This window comes from Chiroxiphia lanceolata, chromosome 2 (assembly GCF_009829145.1).
Source record: "Chiroxiphia lanceolata isolate bChiLan1 chromosome 2, bChiLan1.pri, whole genome shotgun sequence".
NCBI lineage: Eukaryota > Metazoa > Chordata > Aves > Passeriformes > Pipridae > Chiroxiphia > Chiroxiphia lanceolata.
This window is the reverse complement of record NC_045638.1, coordinates 30,323,940-30,348,406: the sequence shown is the minus strand read 5'-3', so window position 1 is coordinate 30,348,406 and position 24,467 is coordinate 30,323,940. Positions and strand designations below refer to the sequence as shown.

Genomic DNA, 24,467 nt, shown 5'->3' with positions numbered 1-24,467 from the left:
TGATGAAAACAGTTTCACAATTTAGGTTTTTCAGTTAGTACCTCAGCATAGTGTATGTTGGATGAAAAAGAAGATGTGAAAAACTGTGAGAAGTAACTCATCTTCCCTCGCTGGTTGGTGAGGTGGTCAGAGATTCATACAAAAATCTGTTTTCCAAAATTAGTGCAAACTTTCATTTTTGCTGTGGCATTTTCAAACTGAAAATTTGAGCTGTAGCTATTTTTAGTCAAGTTACTTCTCTATTATGAGACTATGACTTCATTAAAACTGTATTAGTCTCAGGACTAAAAAGCGTAAAGTTTATTTTCCTTTCATATACATTCACATACCACAAAGCTAGCTATGACATTAGTTGAAAGGACCAGTTGAACACAGCAGTTTCTGGTGCAGATGAAAGTTCAGAAATTTGAGAGTATTTCAAAGGGATATGAAAGCAAAAGAATGTGAGAACAGCTCATGGAAAATACTGCTACAAAACAGTGAGTTAAAAAAAAAAGTTTCCAAACAGTCACTAACAAGACTTAGTTTGTGAAAGTAAAAAGCTGATGACATTTTACTTCATCATCTTATTCGCTGGGTGCTAAATAGCTTTGGGATCATAATGTAATTTTTATGGTATGCTTTAGGTTTTAAAATCAAGTACTAAGTCCTAAAACCAAAAAATACCACAAAGTATGTTGTACAAAATTTTAAAGTAGTTATAGTGAGTTAGATTCTTAGCTGACTTTCCTACAGCTGTGCTAATTTACATTATCTAAAGGTCTGATTGTTATTATATACGTATTATTTCAAACCGTGCTGAGGAAAAGAAATGAGGTGAAACAGTCAAACTCCTCAGGGTTTCTTTGCTTCACCTCGGCAGTGAAAATATGCAAGAAAGCCAGCTGTGTGTAATCTCTTCCTTCTTTTTAATTTAACCTGTTTCTTTTACATTTAAAGTGAGATCTCCTGTTGCAATTGGGAACTTCTGCATTCACAGTTGTCCTGGGTAATTTCTGAGGGAATGATTTTTTTCCTGCTGTTATCAAAGTAACTTTATTTAGAAGTATAGTGAATCATTGCACAGTACTTTGCAGATAAACTATTGGTGTAATTAACATTGTCAAGCATTCATTTACTCAGGAACACCAGAAACTCAGAAACTCCTCATGGAACTATCGTTCCAATATATCAACATTTGGCTAAAAAGCCAGCTAAAAACCACGAGGGCTTATTTAGAAGTGAATACATACACTCCCTTTACAGTAATGGACCTATAAAATGTTTCATATCTTGAAACTGTACATTACTCTCCCTCTGAAAGGGATGGTAGTGCAGAAAAAAATAGCAGTAACATGGGGACATTTCTTATAAAAATATCATAGGATCTTATAAAAATATCGTAGGATCATGTCTTTTGTCTTGTCTTTTTTCCTGTAGACCCTATTTTGTAATTTTTTGGGAGGTGGGGGTGGGTTTTTTTGTTTGGTTTTGGTTTTGGTTTTTGTTTGTTTGTGGTTGTTTGTTTTTTTTTGTGTGGGTGTCTTTTGTGGTCCTTACAGAATGTCAGCCTTTCAGTTTTAGCTCTTTCCACGTCCTCATTCTCAAACCAGCCAGAGAGGTGGGGAGGAACCCGTAGCAGAGATAAAAGGTGGTATACTTAGCCTAATATACTCGTGCCTAAGCTTCCATCCTATCTCCACCACATTTCTTGGAAAAGAGTCCTACAAGGGGCGTTCAGCACAAAAGTGGAGGAAGAGGCGTTTCTGCTGAAGACAAGAGAAGGCATCACCTCCTTACGTCTTTTCTTCCGCTGGGAGGTTGTGAGAGCGAAGGCCCCCTCCCTCCCCCCACCGTCCCCTAAAAAAGTTGATCATCTCTCCTACTCGCGGGGCGCACCGCCGGGTTTCGCCCAGGCCGGGTGACAGCCCAGCGCCCTCGGTAATCCTGGCACTGCTTCGCGCTGCTGCCTGGCCCCTGCGCCGGGCCCCGCTGCCTGCCACTGAAAAGGGGAAGCGGCGCCGTCCCAGAGCACGGCCCCCGCCCCCGCCCCCCGCGTAGGAACGGGCGGCGCCCGCCGGGCACCTCGTCCGGCAGGAAGGGCCCGGGCAGCGGGGCGGCCGCGGAGGGGCAGGGGAGAACGGGGGAGGGCAGGTGGGCTGGGCAGGGCGAGGGTTGGGCGTGGGCGGCTCTTTCTCCCCTCTCTCGGAGAAGCCGACAGCCGGCCCCGAAGGGCATCTCTGCGGGAGTGCGGGGGCCGGCACCCGCTGTTCGGGGACTTCTCCGGGGCCTTTGCCTGTCCCCCACCCTGCCTGTCCCCCACCCTGCAGTCCTTCCCTTGTCTGCGACACTGCGCCGCGCACCCCCAAGCCACTCGGCTGGGACACCTCTCTTCGGGGCCATGATATATTTTTTCGTTATTATTGAGCTGTCGTAAATAATTTAGCCCTGAAAGTGGCTTATTTCAACACATAGCCCATCACTGGCGCTGCCAAGTCGCCATCTCTGAGCTGTCTGCAACCCTTTCCCTCGCACCTGGGTGGCTTTGGAGGAGGATGGGCTCCGTCAGTGGTGGAGTAGGCGGTGGGAGCAAAAGATTGTGCCTAAAACATTTGTGTATCAGCACTCAAATGCCTCATTTAGAATAAATGTTAATATTAGGGACTTGCTATTACTATTCCATTAATGCTAGTAAAAATGAGTTTCTCTTCCGTTTTCCTTCCCGCAGTCAAGTGTTCACGAAGTGAGAAAGTCCACTCTTCTTTTTCAGGAGGTTTTTCAGATTGAGCTGTCTGTATATTGACTCGCTGAGAGGGACTGCAGTCTGTTTCAGTGATGAATGAGGTTCAGAAGAGTTATAAGTACAAGCTGCAACTCTGTGGAGTTTGGAAGACTACCTCTGCAGCGACTTTCCACCTGGCAAGATTTGCATTGTAAGTAAACAACTTCACTTATGTTCTTTGAAATTAAGATAGATTTTCATTTTTACCAAGAAGTTGCAATCCTGGAAGAACGGTGCCTGGACCTGGTGTGGTTAACTGTTTGTTAAATACTTTTGTTTTCTTCATGAATGCTATGTAAATTTTGGCACTATCTGGTGATATTTTAAAAAATACTTAGATTCCACAAGGAGCCATTCTGACAGAGGGGATATTAGTGCTTTTCTCCCTTGACCCCAAAATGATCATTCAAACAGTCTGCTGTTCAGAAGAATCTGTTGGTTTTTTCAGACAGATGAAGTCACAACCCTTTGGGACCAAACTGAGTTTTCCAAAAGTGTTAACCAAAATGAGTTACTTGACCAAAATTGAGGATCAACTACTTCAATGTATCATCACCCTTTCATTCCAAAATCTTCTGGTGATTCTATAAAAACGAGGAATAATTGTAATGGTGCTTAAAGACACAGAATTGTCTAGTTAATGAGATATCATTAATGTATCTTACAGAACTTAAACCTTCATTTTGTTTAAAGTTTTTGTTGGCTTCACAATGGCAAAAATATTTTTAAGAAGCATTTTTATTATTAAAACTCCATCATGTATAAAATTCGAAAAACAAGCCTAAAGCTGTTGTCACTTTGAGCCTTATAGATAATTGGTGATTGAATAAATTTACATTGAAACTGTAATTCCCTATTATTGCCTTAGCATTTTGCCCATTGAGTATTTTCTTTACTCCTTTATTAGGCATAGAATCTTTGTCTTACTTTAGAATAACTCTCCATTTTTTTCTGAAAATTAAAAAATCTTATTCTGTTCCTCAAAGATTCTCTTTATATTAGCTGACTTTCACCAAAAACATTTATCTTTTTTTCCTCTCTTTCCCCTCCCTCCCCAAGCTTTTTATTGAAGAGTACTGCAAACTGTATGGCTCAAATGTAAATACTTTTAGCCTACAGTAGAACAATTTCAGACAGATTGAACAGGTTCAACAGCAGTGGGAGAGTAAGATTGATGTTCTGTGTTTTGCTTTTAAGAGTAGTCAGGAATATCAAACCTGGTTATTACTAGGTAGCTTGCATTACACTGTGTGCATTCAGCAAAACTTCCTCTGTGAGCTGATGTGATATATGAAAAAAGAATTGGATTTAAAAATAAAAATCTGGTGATAAATTATTTTATCTTTATGTAGTGGATCATAGTTTTATGATCTCTAACAGCTGTTTTTCTTCTGGATATGATAGGGTGGAAAAGGAAGTATTTCTTATTTCAAGAAATAAGAATAGAGTCCCTTCTTTCCTTGTGAAGTGTAGGAGCTTGATAATCTTTCTGGTAGGGAACTGAAACCAGGCCTGGCAAGTTTACGGTATGACCCTTTAAAGTTGCTTGTTATAGTACTCAGAATCCAACTTCTTCTAGCTTTCTAAATCTGTTTCTGCCTACCAGTCTGTCTGAAAAAAGAGATGTGAAACACTTCCTTCATCTCCTTACAGTGCTTTATGGGATGATGACACAGTGAGAAACTGAGGAGAAAGACTCAGAGGAAGAGCAGCTACACAGGTCAATGTCATTCTGGAATACTGCTGGAAATGCAGTAGCCTCCTGCCTCCAGACTCTTTAGTTCACAGGAAGTTTCTGACTGTAGATCGCAGGGCAGTGTCTTACAACAGTGTGTACTTTCTCAAATTGCTACAGGTTTCCTTATTAAAACCAAAGAAATGGATTGCTAATGAGATTTCTTTTGACAGATCTTTGAAATACATCTCGGCTGTGTCTGTGTGTCTCATTTGTTCAGGCATGTTTGGGTGAGACTAAGCATGGTTATCTGTCTTGGCTTCAGGAGTTGAACTGAGCTGATCATGCATCTAATCTTTCTGTTTTATAAGCAAAACTGAAGCACAGTTTTAGAACTGTCTTTGGTTGTCCGTTAATGTGATGTTCTGAGGAACCTGAGAGAAGATGCTCCATGCTGGTCTTATTTATTAGTATTTTCCATTTGCCTTCAGGTGGCTACACATGAAGCAATTGAATACGAGTTGCTTCATGTCCTCCCACTCAGTGGAAATGTTAGTGCTGTCAGCTGGTGCTTATTCCTTCCACAGACAAAATTCTAAGAAAAAATTATATGTCTCGTTGTTTTCCAACAGGCTCAAAATTAGCCATCAACATACCCCATCTAAAACATGCTGCTGTTCTCACTGAAGGCAAGTAAAGTTTCTACTAGCTGTTTCTACAAGGTCCAGTCTTGCAAAGTTTATAATCTTTGTGGAGCTAAAAAAGCACTGTCCTATCCTGTGGTAAGTATCTACTGTTTTGGAATTTGAGTGCTTCTGTAAGATTGTAAAATGCATCTATTGAACAAGAAAATGGAAGAAGGAAACCCTGCAATGCTTTATGAATTTAAAATAAACTTGCTAAGAAAAATCTAGATACATTAACTGATGTATGAAAATAGGTGTTATGGTAAAAATATGTAACTTCCCATTTGGAAAGCCCTCTTCAACACCAAGCAATAGTTACACTGCTCACATGCTCAGAGGAATCTGTTTCGCTGCACTTGTGATGAGTGGTGAATCTGTTTTTCTTAGGCTTTCTGAACAAGCAAGAACAATTCAGTTTCATTTTTCTGGAGAAGAAGTGAGAAGTAACTCAAAAAAATGACTCTGGTGATTTTTTTTTTAATGTTTATCATAGGATCTGCTTCTGGTAAGTAAAAGTCTTTAATTCAGTAATAGGACCTTCAAAATATGTGCCATCTTCTTGACAGTTGCTTGGAATAGGGCAAGTTTTGTATTTTGCAGCTAAGAGCAAAAACTTAAAGATTTGACAATTTCAGCCCAGCTCCAGACTTAGGAAATTATGAAAAAGAAAGATCAAGGATGCTGCCTGGAGACACCTGATGATGTTGTATATGACCATAACTATATGAAGAGCCACAGCAAGCAAGAGAATGAGTGTTTCTTTTTGTGTCATTCAGAAGTGCGGTCACAATAGTTGCTAAACAACAATAATCTCTGAGAACCTCAGGAGAAATAGAATTTTTGTTACTGTTAACTCTAGACCATGGTTCCTTTCCTGTATTTTTATGACTTGTATGAAAATTTGGGAAATTTGTTTGGAAAGGCAGACTTCAAGACTAAATTTTACGTATATAATCTCATTTGAAGAAAACTTTCCCAAAGATATCTGAAGTTTTTTCAGAAATCTACATAATGTAGATAGTCTACATAGTTTTAATTAAGAAGATAAGAAAATGCAAATGTTAATTCATAGGATCTGTGCTTTTATCTCAACCATATTTGTCAAGTCAAACCATATGTGAAGAATTTCTCCTTTCCCCTTCCATTTGTTGCAGCTGCTTTACTGTAGAATGAGGCCAGATTCTGCCCTTTGTGCCCGTTTGATTCTGACACTGTGGAACTCACATGAAAGAATTATAGGGATAGGGACACGTCCTTTTTTATTTCACCCTGCTCTTCTTTCTGGTTTTGCTCGTGTAAGGTAGAATAAAGGCTTGGAAAACTGTTTTTCAGTAAGTATTTCTGGAATAAACAAATGCTGTCAAACCACTTTGCTGAAATCAAGTCACTTTACAAAAGACCAACAGCACAGCAAATCACTTTAAAGTCAGGCTAACATAACTTTCTGAAAGAAGTATTTGGCTTCCTAATGTATCTTTTTTCCCCTTTCTCTGAAGAGAGGCTGTGTCCCCTTCGTGCCTCCATTGACGTGCTAGAAGGGGAATTTTTTTTCCTTTGTTATCCTGAGTCAAGGCAAGAGCATTTTCAGGAAGAAGCATACACAGTAAACTGGTACAGAGAAAACGCTGGAAAGCAACAACTGATAAAGGAAACACAGAGAATTGTTTCACAAATGAATTTTCTGGAGTTTTGGCCAGTTGAACTCAGTGACTCTGGGAATTACTCTGTCACTCACAGGTAGGTACACAACCCAGTGTGTGAACATCTTGCCTTTGCACATGTCTGTGATGAAGGTAATTTCTTTGTCTTCCTTTGTATAATCCATACAAAGGTGCAGGGAACTGCATTGACTGTTGTGTCATTTTCTATTTCATTTCACAATAACCATCAAGGTGAACCTATTATACTTACAAATATCTAGAAGCAATTGAAGCCTTTTAAAGGTTCTGTAAACCTTTTGATAAGGCAGGTATCATTTCTGCTGGCTTGTGATTAATTACCTAAACAAAATGAGTGATAGGCAACCCTTATGTCCACTACCAAGTAAAAGGAAACATTTGCTCATCTTCTTCCCCAGACTTGTTCTTGTTTGCAGTGTTGGATGGATCTGTATAGTAAAGCAATAAACAAAGAGTGGCATAGCTGAACTCTCGTTTCTGTGCAAACCTTTACATGCTTGGAGCCATTCAAAGAACAAATGAAGCAACTGGATTTGATTTCTTTCCACTGTATAACATCATGAGTCAAAAAGAGAAATAGGGAGGCCCCCATTATTTGGTGGTAATCTTCACTGGAACATCTTGAAAGACTAGGGAACTAAAAGGTTTGCTGCATGGAGTTCTTATGACTGACTTAAAATAAAACAGTCATTCAGCATTTACAACTGAAGCAATGATTAATTTGAAGCAGACTACTTTGCATGTAATGATTTGTGCTGTCCTTCAAGAAATATTTCTAAGATTCTTGCCTGGTTCATAAAGGGTATGGGACTACAGATACTGAAAAATGCTATTCACATTTTTCCAGTAACATTGCAGACTCAAGTTTGATAATTTACTGTTCTAAGCTAGACTTCAATTGTTAACTTGGAAGTTAACTTGGAAGCTGAAAATTTTATGTTTTATTTTGCCAGGTATCATAATTATTATCATCTATAGTGATATTATTTTTAAAAGTACAAAGTCATGGTATATGAAATGTTAAATATTGTTAATTGTAGGGTAAAGCTTGAGAAAAATGTTGTTAATATATGCCAAAATCAATCTTAAGAGAATTATCTTTAGGGATGATGAGTATGGTAGTTTGTCTACTTTGTTGTGCAATTTTGTGTAAAGGTGCTGTATTATTCAGTACAGACATTCATCTGAAGCAGCACAGCTGAGGTGTGCTGCTCAGTTTCGGTCTGTAGGCGTTAATATTCAGTGATACCTGACACAGGCTTGTCTGTTGTCATGGAACTGTACTTGACATGTCAAGGCCGAATTGGGGTTTAAATTGTGGCTTTATTTATGGCCTTTATCAGTTGTCTATATGTTCACTTCACAAAAAACTATCAAATCTAAAAATTTGCTGTTGCTAAAGATTTTTCTGTTAGCGTCAGAATGAAGGCACATGCCAGAATCTTGCAATCCTCCTATGGGAACTCTTCACAGGTCTCACTGCTGGAACAACAGGCATAAGGGGATTTTTTTCATAGGATTGTAATGGGGTATTTACCTTAGTTTATTTGATGATTCTCACTAATGGCAGGCATATTAAACGAGTTAAATTTCAGCAAATACAAAAGATTATTGCAGAAACTGTTTTCTGCAGAGACAGAGGACTTTTAGTGGTCTCTATTTATAGGGAAAAATTGTGGGCTATTGTGAACTACTCAAGTGATTTAAGCTTTAATAAGAATTACAATTATAGCAGAGTTAAAGTTTTGCTTTTGAAAGCAGGTATTCAAATTATATTTTTATTTATCTTCTTTTTTTTCAACAATTTAATTTAGAGATAGATATTTGTAAGCTATATGGGAGTACTTATAACTGTTTAGGCAGTTTCAGTGAACAGTGTGACAATTACATATACTGCAGATTTTCAAGAAAAGAAGACACGTTGACAGATTTTGAAAACTAATTAAACGTAGGGATTTTTTTCCCTGATATGTTACAACTGACAATATGCAAGAAGCAAGAGGTGAAAGTGATGTAACAATGTTTTTATGGTGTATTAGCCACTTTTTTTTTTTACTTAAAGAAGATTGAGAAGTTTTACAGATAAATCTGAAGTGTGCATATGTGTGTGTTGATGTGTTCACATGTGTTTGTTGGTATACTAGACTTAGGATATAAATTCAGGAATTAATGGACATCACCTGTAAGTCTGAACGTGTCCATATTTAGCAACATTTCTTGAAAATAAAAATTTCATATGTACTTGTAGTGAGAGAGTGGTAAGCAGAAAAACTGTGTCACAGATCTTTGGGAGGATTTCTAATTTGTGTGGGTTTTTGTAGCCTGTATCCTGTGGTTATCAGAGAGAAAAACAGAATACAAAAAAGCAGGTCAGCAGGTGTTGGCGACCTTGAAACTGAGAAAACTTAACATGTTCCCGAAAAAACCCCGAAAGTACAGAGATCTGTGATAAACACGATAAATTTTAAAATCCTAATATTGCTCACTTTTTTAATAAGTTTGGGTTAAAAGCAGTGGGAACATACAATATTGCAATTTGGAAGGTACAGTGACAGTTTCTGCAGTAGACTGAAATACTGAAGATAACACTGGCTTGTTGCAGTGAAACAGCTGAAGAATTACCTAGAATTCTCTATGTATCCAGTAAACTTGGTTCATATTCTCTAAGGGGCTTCACTTCCCTGTATCATCTCCTGAGTCAAGATGATAGATTTTGTTGTTCTTTCTTGGTGGGTTTGGTGGGGGGGAATTGAAAAGCCAGAAATTTTGTTCCCCACAAAGAATCACCAAAGGATCTCAGCAAGCAAAAACCAGGAGAGAATATAACAATTCTGACACTAGCAGTTTAAACAATACAAGTAAATGCATTTTTTTTTTTGATTGAAACCCAAATTTCGTAAGACAAATTTATCTTTATTTGCATAGCTATGGTTTTGACACCTTCTAAGGAGCTGCTCCTAGCCAGATTTTGCTCATCAGGTAGAATATCTTGATCCAGTTCGAGTGAAATCCTCATGAAATGATTGAAATGATTTCACCAAATTGGATCACAGAAGAAAGCCTCTGTGGAGTGACAGTGCTGAGGAGAACATGTGGCTTTATTGACCCTTTCCTTCCATCTACTGAATCTAGATAGTAAAATTATATATATTTCATGGCTAGATCTGTATTTGCCTCTCCAGCAGTATTCAGATTAGTAATGTGATACCTAAAGAAACACACAGACTAAGTGGAATTAATTGGAATTAATGTTTATGTCTACACCTAAATTTATCTTAGGTACCTTTACTGTCAGGGAGAGAGAGGCCTTTCTGGTGCACAGATTATCTTGTCCTAAACAGAATATATAAAATAGATCGTATAAACTGCACTGTAAAAGGGTGACTGCTGACTGTGGTCCCATTGCTGACTGTGATCAGTAGCTCTGATTTAAATGTGTAAATATGATGTTGAAGAATAGGTGAGGACCCCACCCATCATGAATACCCACACAAGCACATCTCTGATGGAAAAGTTTTGGTAAGGCTTTTCCTGTTTATGACGGCATAGTCAGCTAATCATAGTTGATTGAGAAACCAAACCACTGTTTTGGTTTAGAAAATCAATTGCAACTATGAGTAATGAATATCTCAAGTGAGTAAAGAGAACAAGGAGAACCTGTGTAGGCTGAGAAGGAGCTATAAAGGGAAGAGGGTGAGCAGAATACATAAATACATTTGTTTGGCAAGCTTAAGAAGTGGAAAAGAAACAACCCAAGACTTGGTCTAAATTCATCATATAAATGATGTCCTAATAGTTCTTCTGAATCTTGTACAGTCAAAAGGCACGTCAGTCAAGAATGGTGTTTAAGCTGGTATACTCGCTGGGGATGCTTCTCCTTTCCAACTGCTTTGTCTTCTTGGCCCTTCTCATTGAAATGATTCTTGACTAGTTGTAGCACTGGGAGCAATTTATTTTTCTTTTCTTGGAGGCAGAAGGATTCAAACATATTTATGAAGATATGACTGACATTGGAGGGAAGTGCTCTGTGATTGCTGCTTTTGCTTTGTCAGGCCCTGTTTGTTCAGTAAACAAATGAGAGCTCTATGCACTAATTGCGAAATCTCACCTGCTAACTGACAGAATCTCACCCGCTAACTGACAGCAACATATGGCTTTCTCTAAGCTCTAACTTTGCCAGATTTAAGTCAAAAGTCCTCCAGGTTCCTTTCCCTTGGTAGTCATGTATTTGGACATATCCAACTGTGAAATAACTCATGGCTATAATATGATTCTTTCAAGGAATATGTGAATAGAACTTAGTAGATATCTGAATCACAATGATCAGCTCCTAAATATCCAAAATAGGTGTTTTTGGAGCATATTCATGTGATCTTTTATAGATACTGCATGGGATGTTACGACTCTGCTGTAGAAGTGATAGTTCCTGACTCTTCCAGTCAGCCTGGGGTGGTGAGCTACTGTAGATCTTTTATCAGTGCAGGACTCAAAGACAAAGAGATGCATGCTTTCCAAAATGTCTTGTTCTGCAGACATGCTTGAATCCATAAATGATGCTGTAATTCAGGAGACTTGCGGAATTCGGGAGTATTTCCAAAATACCAGTGACTATCTGCAGAGTATCAAACAATGAATAATGTTGCTTTGTGAACAACAGTAGAGTTGTCTATCTCATTTTTGATATGTTTTACAAGTTTATTTTTCAGTTACTGCTTTAAACCTTAGCAACACGTAGGAGATTATACTCACAAAATATTTAGCTGATTCAAGGTCCTGAAATTCTTTTATGCTCTTCTGTAACTATACATGATGCCACAGATTGTTGCATTCTTGTTTGGGTTGATGTAGCACATATTGCCATATTCCATAGATATAATTGTATTGTCAAATGTTTTGTGATAGTTGATTTAGTTTAGGTAACCTGTTTGTTGAAGGAAGTAACACTTACTTGGGGGTGGAAAAGTAATAAAGGTGAATATAAATAATTAGGTCGCTGTAGATCTACTTTTTACCTAACAGATGTATTAGAGAATTTATTTTGTATTTTGTGTGTAACTCACTAGGCTGCATTCTTTTAAAAAGCTCCTAAAACTGATTTTGCTAATTTTTTTTTCATAGCAATGGAAAACAAAATTTTGTAATTCAGAAGTGGACCTTGAATATACTTGAAAGAAATGAAAGCAGCTGTTTCAACAAGAATCATTTAACTACGGAAATAAAAAATGCTGGAACTGGTCATTCACTGAAATGCAGTGATTTATCTGTCAATGAAAATGACAGCATAACATGGTACAAGGTAATTACTGAAACAGTTTCACTCAAATAAATGGCTATAGAAACAAAATATCTGATTGCAGAAAAAATTAATTGCAAGCAAATTTTTAGAACCATCTAAAAACACTGTAAGACTTTAATTTCTCGGGTGATTAGCGAAACAAACTTCAGACAGATATACAAAATGAAGTTTTTCTCTGCTCTCAGATTTATTAGAAAAGTGTACTTTTTTCAGAAGTTATGAAACTGGTAGTTTGTAATGGTAAAAGATCTGATGTATGTGTCTGTTTGCTGATTTAGACAGCCGCTGGTTTAGCTAGCTGCTACTTTGCTGATACAGATATTATACTGATGCTTAATGAGGTATCAAGATATTAGTTTTACAGGTGGCATGTACTTGTAGAGTAACTGCAAACTTTTTACTTTTGCTGCTTCTGAACACTTTTTATAAGTGTGTAACAGATCCAGTTCTGTTCATTTTAGGCGAATCATCTGTATTCTCTCTACCAGCTTTTGCCAGAGCATAGCTGATAATAGTGTAAGCATCTGTAACTGTTGGGTGTTGTGCTCAACCACTGGATGAGGCACCCTGAACAGGCTTCTTCCACCCTGTTGTGTCACCTTGAGCATTGCTCCTTATTCCTCTCAGGTCTCCTGGTTGGAGTAACAGACCCTGTTCACTGCACGTTGAATCAGTTTCAGGAAGGGATTTCGACTGCTTAAGTATGGGCATCTGGAGTAGCCTGGCAAGAAAGAGCTATGGCCCTATAATAACAAGCTATTTTCTTGTTCTTTGGGGCCTGGGAGGAGGGGACCATTGATGGATAGGGCCACAGGTTGTAATGCTTTCCTCCATAAAGGACCATACCCCAGACTGGCCTCTCTCATGGCTAAACTGAGCATACCAGTGCTACTGTGTGAGATAGGTGAAGCAGCCATCCTTGCACCTAAATATCCTTTAGCACTTGATTGGGTGAAAATTTTCAAAGTCTTCCTATTGCTCCCTAAGGTGAGATAAAACCAGGGTGGTCACACATGCCTTTTGAGCAAGAGCCTGCTAGTAAACGTGCATCCAGAAAAACCCATTCCTTGGACAATTTCTATCAGTGCTCATTTCCCTTTTGATCTAAGGTAATTCAGACCAGAACCAGATATTGCTGCCTTTTCACAGGATGTTTCACTTAGCATGTGCTGTGAATTAAAAAACACCCACAAACTAGAGTTTTTTTCAGGAATAGGGAGAGTAAACACATGAGTCCAATTCTTGTCACCCTCTGAGATGGTTACTTTCCCTGTTGTTGAGGTGTTTTGTTTTAACCTGAAACCTCATAACCTAGACAGCTTTGAGCCACAAGGAGATGACACCTACAGACCCAAGCCATCATTTTGAAGAAAAAAAAAAAAGTGTTTTTTGAGTTCCCAATACAGTATTTTTATACTCAGACGCTTACTTGAAATTGCAGTGCTCTCAGCTTCTAATGGGTTAAATGGTCAAAAGTTTCATTTAAGTGACCATGAGTGAAAATTTGGCCTCCACGTCTTTTGGGTCAGACACATGTTATTGAGATAGTGAAAAGAATGATGGTGACACTTTCAAGAATAATTTTTAATTTCTTTAAGTTTTGAATGCATGTGTGCTACAGAATAGTGTTTTCTGGTTTTATTGATGCAGGACTGTAAGAATTATGAACATGAAACAGAGAGGGAACTGCATTTTAGAACCTTAACAGCACAGCACTCTGGGATATATACGTGTAAAATTATAATCAGTCATGAAGGAAAGATATACCACAGCACAAACACAATTAAACTGGTAGTAGAAGAAGGTAAGGAAGCTTTCTAAAATTTGGAAGCATGCTTTCTGGTTCACTTTACAATGAAGATTTTTAATTGCAGTTCTCATTTGATAAATAAATACAAGGGGGAACAGATCTGGTAATCCGAACTATTTCACAATAATTTGAAAAGTAAAAAAGCAGAGGTTAAGATGACATATTACCTATTTTGGAAGATGTATTTGGTATGTTTTTCCTGCAGTTTTGTTTTGTTTTGTTTTGTTTTTTTCCAAAATAGCTGCTGTAAGTCATACAAACTTACTGAGTTTTGCAGAAGAGCCTTTCCAACCATTTTAAATTATGCACTGTACATGTATGTATGTAAAAAAATTCAACAAGTCATACTGTGTTTTAAACTACTTAAGTAACACCAGAGTCCAGATATTGTTCTTCGAATTAAATGGAATGTATGCTATTAATTTTAGAAATAGAGCAAGTATGTAATTTGTACTATGGAACAATGTATGTGAGCTATTACTTCAATAGCAATTATTCTATTTTAGATGCACCAGAGGCTGTAACTTTGGAGATAATTGGACACCATGAAGAAATTGAAACAGAAATAGGTATGAAATTAGTACAAAAATCTTTATGGTAGCTACTGCATGTATATGTTTTTGTTCTGATCTCTTTATGGTTGATGGCCTGGTTAAGTGTAATCAACTAAGAATTGTCTGTGCACCCTCCTGTATCTCATCTAACTTCACACCTGGTTATGTTTTGCCTAGTGTATTCCATGTTTGATGTACCAGTACACTAAATGTACCTTCTACAGAGGCAGAAGCTGAGGTTGCTGCTGTGACCAGCAAGAGAAAGTGGTAGTGGTGATAAACCATCTCTCCATGGCTTTCTTTTGTAGACAGCAAACCCTGTGAAGCAATGTGTAAAAGGTGTACAGTTTTTTCAGTGAACAGCAATAATGAGAAATCTCCTTGCTACCTGATGCAGTTGAGGATGTTATTCTTCAGGGAAATGAGAAGTGTGAGGAAGTGACAGTCCTGGTAATGCGGGCATGAAGATCTGTCACTGCTTCAAAGAATTTGTCAAGAGACCTTACCTGTTCTTCTAGGTGGGAGTAGGTTAGATAACATGATCTGCAGGCTTCACGCAGTCTTGGACAGGATACAGGATTTTGTGTTTGAGGCTGTAATTAATTTTAGAAAACAGAAGTTTACCTGTCTTTTTCCTCTCCTGTGCCTGAGGGCTTCTCCCATCTGGTTACCTAATCCTTCCTTTCCATGTGTTACCGCCTCTGTGGCTCATACCTGTATCTCATTTGCTTGTCTAGGACCTCAGATGCTAATTTTCCTTCCTTCTTACAAATGTTGCTTGATAGGTCCTTTTTCCAATGGTAGTACCCCAATCCTATGATGCCTAATGACTTCCAACCTCCCAGTACACGCTTCCTGCACGTTTCTTCCTCATTACTGTGCTTGTCCCAACCCTTAGAAGTTAGCAGGGTTCAGCATCAATTGATTATGAACTACCATCCCTTATCTGCCTTGATAAGGTCACTGAACTACCTGCTGAGTCATGAGACAGATGGCGTGGTGGAGAGTGGAGGGAATTCTCAATGAGCTAGGTCCATGATGTTTAAAACCTGTCATTGTCTAGATGGTGTTCTGTAATCTCCCCAAAAATAGCTGGAAAAGCTGGGGTTGCAAGGTAGAGGATACTAGAAGGTTAGGTCTGTATTTCAGTCTGTGCAAATGTGATTTGGATTTCTAAGGTCTGAATAGAAGATGACCAGATTTTCATCTGGATCCTGCTTTGAAGATTCTGTAACTATCCACTCTGATAAATCTTGAGAGGTCAGCTTATAAGTGCCCTTGGAGAATTGCTGGGCAGGCCTCTCTTACTGGAAAGCATTTGTGTGTATGGCCTGAACAAGGACTAACATGCACTTTTTATGGCTTGATAAAGGGCATTCTGGATGTGTTCTCTGGAAATGATGCTGGCATAGCCTAGAAATGGTGGTGCAAAGTTGCAGCTAACTTCAGGTCAAGCTTCCCATGACAGTGTTTAAAAAATCTCACACTCCAGAGCTGCAGTCTTCTGCCTTTATTTTTCCAAGTGTACAGTTGTCCTTTTGGTTTTGAACTTTCTTAAAAATAACTGAACTTTAATGGAGTGGTTCCTGTCACTTCCAGTTAGTGCTTTGAAGTGGGGCAAGTAACTGACTGAGTAAATGACTTGTTCACATATTCAGGAATTCCAGGTGTGGGAGGGGAACTTGTTCTGTGAGAGTTCAGCAGGGGCTTTAGCTTTACTGAGTAGTCATATGTAGTTTATTTATTACAATCAATTGGCTGTAATTCCCCTTACCAGTTACTTACTTTTACCTGGCCCTGGAGCACTGGTGATATGTTGTCATCCCCTGTTCTCTGCTTGCAAAACACAGTCTAGTTCATAGAATCTTAGAATATCTTGAGTTGGGAGGGACCCACAAGGATAATCAAGTCCAACTCCCATTAGTTCTCTAAAGCCTGAAATACTCTGACATATTTAAACTCGACTGGCTGTGATGATTTATCTGAGAGAAAGCAATGGATGACTGTCACTCTGCAACACGGTGCAACAGAACACTTACAAAACATTGAACAGGGGCTATGAAATCCAGAAGAGAGCACAGCTCATGGGATATGTTGGCTGGAAAGCTGACATTTTACTGCACTGTGAACATGAATACTGCTTCTGACTAGATCTTCTCATGTTATACTTTTTTTTTAGGTAAAGAAGAGATACTCAATTGCACAGGTTTCTTGGGTTATTATATGCAAGAAGATGCCAGCCTCTACTGGTTAATTAATCAAACGTTTCCAGAACAATGCACAGGTATCCCTGAGAATGAATCTTCAATATGTGAAGAAGAGTTCAAAAAATTACAGTAGGTTTCCTGAAAATGCTGTACTTTATATGGGATAATGTCCTGCACTTTGTACAACTGCAAATTCAGTAAAACTGCAGCCTGAGGGTTTTTTTTAGAACCCTTTCCTCTAAATCTGCCTCTCTGGTGGTTGTAGATTTCTGTACAGATAGTGTTGCTAACACCATTCCTTCTTGCAGGTTGGGAAACAAGTTTTATGTCACAAGGCTACTACGGATTAAAAAAGTAACAGATGAGGACATGCATCATAATTTCACCTGCATGTTGCAAGCCGATGAAAGCACACAAATAAAAATAGTAAAACTGAAGAAAGGTATGGTATGATCATACTTCTCATACTTAATTATTAATCATGGCAGCCTTCCCAATGCTGAGGGCAGGGTACTCATTTCAGAACGTCTCTCCAAATATGTCTGTCTGCTTATGAAGTCCCTGGTCCATCTAGTACTGGACCTAACAACACCCTGGATGATTCCTCCTGCTCTGAAACGGGCAGAAGGAGTTGCTAGAGCAGATGTGTCTGGGTTCCATAGTCTAACTGTTACTTCTGTGGACACAGCTGGGGATAGATCCCTGGGCAGCATGTTGTTAAGATCCCGTGAAAAAGCATTCCCCTGTACTCTCCTACTCATCAGATAAGTAAGATCACAGGAATTAAATACCCAAACTTGGTGTAGCCCTCAGTCTTCTGTTTGGAACACTTTGTTTATTAAGCATCCTTTCTTAAAATTAAAATCTGAGGTTTTCGTTGGGTTTTTGTGTGTGTTGTTTTTTGTTGGGTTTTTTGGTGTTCCCCCTTCCCTCCTGGCCCTCCTGCCCTCAGAAGAGTCAGTCTTTTATGTTGCTGATAATGCCTGAAACATTCTGGTCAATGGTTTCTGTCTTGTCAGGAATTCTATACTTCTAGCTATGGAAAGCTAACCTCTACCATATAGTAGGACTTCACATTTATAGTCCGGATGACCTGGAGATTCATCACAAGTGGGCGTTCTCTTCTTGCTTTCTATCTCTATCAGGCCTTTCCAAGTTTTACTGGAAGGAAAATATGTGAAAATAGACTTGTCAAAAGATGATGCATATAATAAAGCAGAAGTAGTACAGACTACAATGAGCATGACTTAACAGTGCCTTCATCAAAACTTCACAAAGTTAAGTGTTAAAATTCTATGTTTGAAACTAAAAAAACCCCAAAGATAACATAATAAAAATAATTAAGAAAAAGAAAAGCCTGAAAGAGATTAGAGACAAGAAAAAAAAATCGACCAAAGAGATTAAAGGGGGCATAAAGGACTGTTATGCATGGACTGAGAGGGGGTGAAAGGTAGATAATAACAGGACATTATCAAGAACCTGGAGAAAACTCATCACAAAAGTGGGTGGCCACCAGTTTGGTATACTGTACATCTATGAGGATTTGTAGTGTCAGTCTTGATCTCACATACACTTCATTTATGTTGTAAACGCATGCAAGACTGTTTCTCCAGTTTTTAGAGTATTTCTGTAGTTTTTCTCCATCTCAGGACAAGTGGCATGCGTATGTGCTTGAATTATTAGCAGGAAAGGATTCTCATCAACACTGTAATTTTTTGAGGTGATTTTAAGGTGCCATCAGTATTGGATACAGTAATTTTGTCATATAATACTCTTTGATAAGGCTGTAATTTCATGGGTTTCTGTTTTACAGGGAACACCCAAGATCTGCCTGTGCATGTATTTACAACTGGAATGGTCCTCGCTGTACTATTTCCATTTGTTGCTATAGCTGCAGTGTTTGTTTGTGTGATGTTTAGGGTTGAGTTAGTTCTATTTTACAGGAATATATGCAGAAGAGATGACACTACTGGAGGTATGACCTTGTTAATGTTGACATTGAAATAAGTGTATTGATAAAAAAATAATTTCTGGTAGGCTTTATAAAACAATCATCTTTGAGGAAGACAAAAAATTAATCTTAAATCTCGGAGTTTTGTGAGTAGAAACAGCAAAGAATATGTAAAAGAGAACTTGATGGTCAGATGCTAAAGTGTGTTTGTTATACAGCTGTGGCAATAACAGCAGATAAACAGTGAAAAAGCTGCCTCTGGAGCAGGTAGTGGAAGGGACATGGTTAGATGCTGTTCAGATGAGCTCTGTTCTGCCATGTTCTTCATTGCAAAAGTATATAAAGGTGGAGAAGTTTGCAGTTATCTATCTGTGAAGAGGATGAGCACTCTGGAGTTGTCAACCAGGCAGACTGACAGAAAATTGTTTTCTCCTCACTGATGCCCTTCAGTGAGGTTAAGGTTAAAACATTGTGACGTTTATAGGTTTGTCATTACATGCACTTAAGGAGGGCAGGATCTTACCAGGCAGCATCACTGTGGTCTTCACAACAAGCTAGCCTGACAGTAACCCAATTTTGGGAATAATTTTTCTGAAAATTGTGGTGAAAAAACTTGCTGTATGTATGGACCTGATTTTCCTAATCTTCCTTGGTCTCTAATGCTTGAGATTTGTCAGTAATAGGTGGATATCATTTATGCCTACTGGTGTTATTTATCTGTTTGTTGATGTTAGCTGTCACTGCGTACTCTGGCTTTCAAGGAGGATCTCTGAGAACCTGGACTAGGCTGCCCTGGAGGAGCTGCCTGTTGGATAATAGGCAATGGATTTCCTGTTCCTAGAGCTCTTGCAGTTGTAGGGTTTCACTGGCTTTACTTTGTGCTCTCTCTTATGAACTGAATGCAGTAAGGCATTCAGAAAGGGAAACAAAGATATACAATTTAAGATGCAAAGCCATGTGTGCTGCTGTATCGATCCAGATAGTTGTTCTGCAGAAAGGTTCATGATTGCTCAGTGTGGTAGACTTGACCTCTGAATTGGCCTTTGATTTTGTGTTTGTAAATTACTGCCCAAAGCATGACCAGAAATGGTATACTCCTATAACTTTTAGTTATGACTTTTAGTTATAAGAGTAACTGATTGATTTTATTTTGCTAGTACCCATTCTACAGAATTATTTGATACTCTCAGACAAAAAATAAAATAAATGTGGAAATCTGCAATATCTCTTAAATAACAATTTTATCAGGTTACAGATACATTTTTTGCTTCCCTTAATTTCTTCATCATCACAGATATGGCTTTAACTGGTTAAATTAATCGAATTTTATTTCAAAACACTTTACTGTGGAAAGGAAATGTTATTTTCAAGTATTTGGCAAATGCAATCAGAATCTTTTGTATGAAATTTAAATTGATTCAGGACTTCTTTTAAATCTGATGAAGAGTGTTTGAAGACTGTTCGGGGTATCAAAAGAAAGAGCAGGAGTTTCTAGATGCTTTGCTACTGAGACAATAATTTTGAAAACCAGAATGATGGATCAGACACTGGATTTCTGATTGTTGCTGACAAGACAACAATTGTTGATTTGTTTTCAGATGGAAAAGAATATGATGCATTTGTGTCTTACCTGAAAGACTGTGTTTCTCCAATTGAAGAGGAGAGAGAATTTGCCTTGAAGATATTACCCATGATATTAGAAGAAAACTTTGGGTACAAGTTATGTATATTTGAGAGGGATGTATTCCCTGGAGGAGGTAAATGTATTGAATATTCTTGTCATTAAATAGGCTCATCATTTTGAGGGTAGAACTCTGTAATTAGAAGGAATTGTGTCAAATGTGTTGTGCATTGAAAGGATACATTTTCCATTTAATTTAGACTGTGGGCATGCAAAGTTTGCTTGCACACATTTTACATATTTTATAGATATATTTATGAATTCATATACACTTACACACAGAGACACAGACACATATATATCTTTAATTACAAGGAGCCAAGATGAAAAGATGAAAAAGATAGCATGGAGGAAGTTGAGAACACAGATGATGTCAGGTATTTCACAATGATAGTGCTTTTGCACTGCTTTTGCTGAGGGCCGATGAATGTACTCACATTACTGCACAGAGCAGCTGGTGTCTCTGGTACTAGTTACTCTTAGGTAAATTGTATGTTTGCTGTATCTTCAGTGTGGTGGTTGAAACAATTTTCTGAATATAATGGGTGCCATAACAAAATAGAAATGAGAACATGGAATTTTGTTTCTCTGCATGCCCTGTGGATAGATCTGACATCGGCCTTTTGCAGATGCTTGGAAAAAAAGATATTAGGAGTTTCTATTTAGTCCAGAGATCTAGTTGAGGATTAGGATTTCATTATTAAAACCATGGAACAATAAGTTCAGTCAGCCTCCTTCACTAGGCAGGATCTTGTCTCCTTGTATCCATTCCTGAATTATTTTTCTAACCTGAGAAATGCCACAACTCTCCCAAGCCTTTTTTTTTGTTTGTTTGTTTTTACTTATTATTTCTCTTTAAGTGTTAAAAAAATGTTTACTGAAGTGTGCATTCTGATTCCTTCGACAGTTTTAACTTATTTCCTTTTCTCTGGTCTGATCCATTGTTAACATGGAAAATGGAGTGTTTCCTTCTATTTACAGGAGTTTTTGGTGTTTCAATACCCTTGTCAGTCTCCTTTTCCCCACAGTTTTCTCTTCTTCAGGGTACTTCTGCAGTTTGCTTTGCCTTTCCCTACAAGGCATGTTTTCTAGATCTCTGGTCCTTGTAGAGTTTGTTCCGTGGTGTTGAAACAAGCACTGGAAACTGTGCGTGAAAATTGCATCTGGTGTTTAAAGGGTATCACCACTTGCTTTCATTCATCACTTTTCATGCCAAAAGTCGTCAATATAAAACACAGTTGGAATTCATTCTGCCATTACATGCTAGTCTTATCAGCCTTGGATTACTGGCAATAGATTTGGGTGTTTGGTGTCATAAAGAAAGGTGTAACCTGAAGAGTACTGGATATTTGGAGAGAGGTTGCTGTTGGTGGCTTTCTGTGAAATCACTCCAGTGATATCTATGATGAAAGAGCAGAGATGTCTGGATGGGAGGAAGTTAAATTTTGCTGTCACCTTCTGTCCATGTTACTCCTGCCAAACAGCCGTCTAGAGCAGATGGCGATTATAAATAGGTTTTCGTCTGGTCTAAAGAAAAAGTTTTGGCCATACCTGAGTTCATTTTCCCAGACTCTTAATCTATAATATATATTAATCACTTCATAAGAACAGGATGCTTACATGCTATCACACTATAAAAGGAACATTTTTTGTACATATGTGAATGTTAAAAAGTAGTCAATTCAGTGTCTATTCTTTCAATTTAATTTAACAACGTATTTATCTTTAATTTGCAGCAGTTGTTGATGATATCCATTCATTCATTGATAAAAGCCGAAGATTAATCATTATACTGAGCCAGAACTATGTTTCTGACAGAGCCATATACGAACTGGAGAGTGGACTGCATAAAGCCCTAGTTGAAAGAAAAACTAAAATCATATTAATTGAATATATGCCTATAAGTGACTACAGTTTCTTGCCAGAATCACTGTCTCTTTTACCATCAAAGAGGATTGTAAAGTGGAAAAAGAATAAATCTCTTCCTGTGAATTCCAGATTTTGGAAGAACCTTCGGTACCTGATGCCAGCAAAACCTACCAAGATAAATACCAAAAGGCACTATAATAATCTTGACATAGATTCAAAAGCTGCTCAACTATGGACTGAGGACTGTGACTTTAATGCAGTATTATAACAATTCTGGTGAAAGAAGATGTTGCAGAAAATGGGAAATTTTGCTAACTAATAAAACTAAATAATATTTTGGAAAACAGTGTTCATAAGAGGCCAGCTCTGACATTTGAGAAGAATGTAGAAGAATGTAGAAGTTTTTACAGTGATTAGGATGATGTTAATCCCAGTGCTAAATACTGTCCTAGAGAGTTTCCTCAGCAACCTGCACAGGGAGCAGAAGTTTCATTCTGCTTAGGACTTACCATATGGCACAAAGCACAAAGAAAAACATTTTTATTTTGCATTTTTCAGTAATGTAGAATGATAATAGTTTTACTTACATACTTCTTGAGGCTCTTCAATAAATATATTAGTATTTGCAATCTCTTATTTTTATTTAGATGCTCTTTGTTTTGTATTTTGATATTTTCTAAGGATCCTAATTGGAAATAGACCGAAATAGCTCCTACCCTACAGAGTTTGGCATGCAGGCTTTGGGCAATGTCAAGCAGAAAAAACAAATAAAAGCAGAGAAAAGGGAGATTAGAAATAGTAGGGCAGATTTGGATAATATTTACTACTGAGTTGTACATGGTATAGACAAGTGGGAATGATTTGGAGAAATGGTAAAGAATTTACATCCTATTTCACTGAGAATAATGTAAACACTCATTTTGGCAGAGAGAGGAGGGGGATGAGATATAATTAAAGGTCTAATGTCTTATATTATGTATGTGAATATGTGTTGTGCATCATCATCATCATCACGGCTGGGCTTCACGAACGAAGATTTGGGAAGGGCTCTACCCCATTTGTTGGAAGCGTGTTGGTGGCTAAAAAGGCCAATACAAGACAGGCATGTCCGGTTGCAAAAGGCACAGCAGAAAGACTCCTTAGGCGGTATATTCTGCAAGGCACGATTCTTTCTGCGTTGTCTTTTCTCCTCAAGGGTGATCCTGTGTACTTTCTCAAAAGCATCAGCAGCGTTATAGATGATGTGTCTCCAGGCCTCCCAATTTGAGGCCAGAGTAGACCAGTTATGGTGATCAATATGGCCAAGGCTGAGATGTTGTTTCAGGGAGTCCTTGTATCTTCTCTTTGGGGCTCCTCTCATGCGGCAGCCAGTGGCAAGTTCACCACAGAGCACGATCTTAGGGAGGCGGTGGTCCTTCATCCTTGAGATGTGCCCTGCCCAGTGCAGATGTGTTCTCAGCAACATGGCCTCAATGCTTGTGACTGCTGCTTGTTCTAGAACAGATGTATTGGTCACATAGTCTGATCAGTGGATGTTTAGGATTGAGCGGAGACAGCGTTGATGGAAGCGTTCTAGGAGTCGCAGGTGGATGGAGTGGCGGTAGATGACCCGTGATTCAGATCTGTATGAGAGAGTAGACAGCACTATGGCTCTGTAAACACTGATCTTTGTACTTTTCTTCAGGTGTTTATTTCGCCAAACTCTTTTATGAAGCTTTCCTAAGGCACTATATGCCTTTGCTAACCTGTTGTCTATCTCTCCGTCAATCTTACTGTCTGAGGAGATGAGGCTACCTAGGTAATTAAACTGCTGGACTGATTTGAGCTCTGATTGACCAATGGTGATATGGGGATGAAGGAAGACTTCCTGAGGTGCTGGTTGATGGAGAACTTCTGTCTTCTTTAAGCTGACTTCCAGCCCAAAGAGCTCAGCAGCATCTGCAAAGCAGGCTGTTAAACACTGCAGAGCTGCTTCTGTGTGGGCAACAAGGGCGGCGTCATCAGCATAGAGCATCTCATGGACAAGATGATTTAAGGTCTTAGTGTGGGCCTTCGGTCGCCTTAGGTTGAATAGACTTCCATCAGTATGATATCGAATGTAGATACCATTCTGATCATTGAGGTCTGCCATGGCCCTTTGGAGCATCATGCTGAAAAAGACTGTGAATAGGGTTGGTGCGAGAACGCAGCCTTGTTTCACACCATTAATTATTAGAAAGGGCTCAGAAAGTGTGTTGCCATATCTGACTTGGCCGTGCTGATCCTCATGGAGTGAGATGATCATTTTAAGGAACTTGG

General features: G+C 38.4%; 1 protein-coding gene across 9 annotated transcripts; it reads left to right on the top strand.

Moving 5' to 3' along the window:
- Positions 1 to 1,850: 1,850 nt before the first annotated feature.
- IL18R1 (interleukin 18 receptor 1) lies at positions 1,851 to 23,238 on the top strand. Of its 9 annotated transcripts, none has more exons than XM_032680700.1 (14): positions 1,851 to 1,920; positions 2,750 to 2,912; positions 4,415 to 4,481; positions 5,069 to 5,218; positions 5,510 to 5,627; positions 6,619 to 6,859; positions 11,920 to 12,097; positions 13,748 to 13,901; positions 14,414 to 14,476; positions 16,641 to 16,797; positions 16,977 to 17,110; positions 18,482 to 18,643; positions 20,218 to 20,376; positions 22,037 to 23,238. In XM_032680700.1, exons 5-14 carry the CDS (start codon positions 5,579 to 5,581, stop codon positions 22,435 to 22,437), a joined length of 1,698 nt encoding a protein of 565 aa, XP_032536591.1. In that variant the 5' UTR covers positions 1,851 to 1,920; positions 2,750 to 2,912; positions 4,415 to 4,481; positions 5,069 to 5,218; positions 5,510 to 5,578; the 3' UTR covers positions 22,438 to 23,238. The 9 variants fall into 9 exon arrangements, with proteins under 9 accessions (XP_032536591.1, XP_032536588.1, XP_032536594.1 ...); XM_032680697.1 differs by having other exon boundaries at positions 1,898 to 1,920; positions 2,708 to 2,912; XM_032680698.1 differs by lacking the exon at positions 1,851 to 1,920 and adding an exon at positions 2,095 to 2,555 and having other exon boundaries at positions 2,708 to 2,912.
- The last annotated feature ends 1,229 nt before the right edge of the window (positions 23,239 to 24,467 follow it).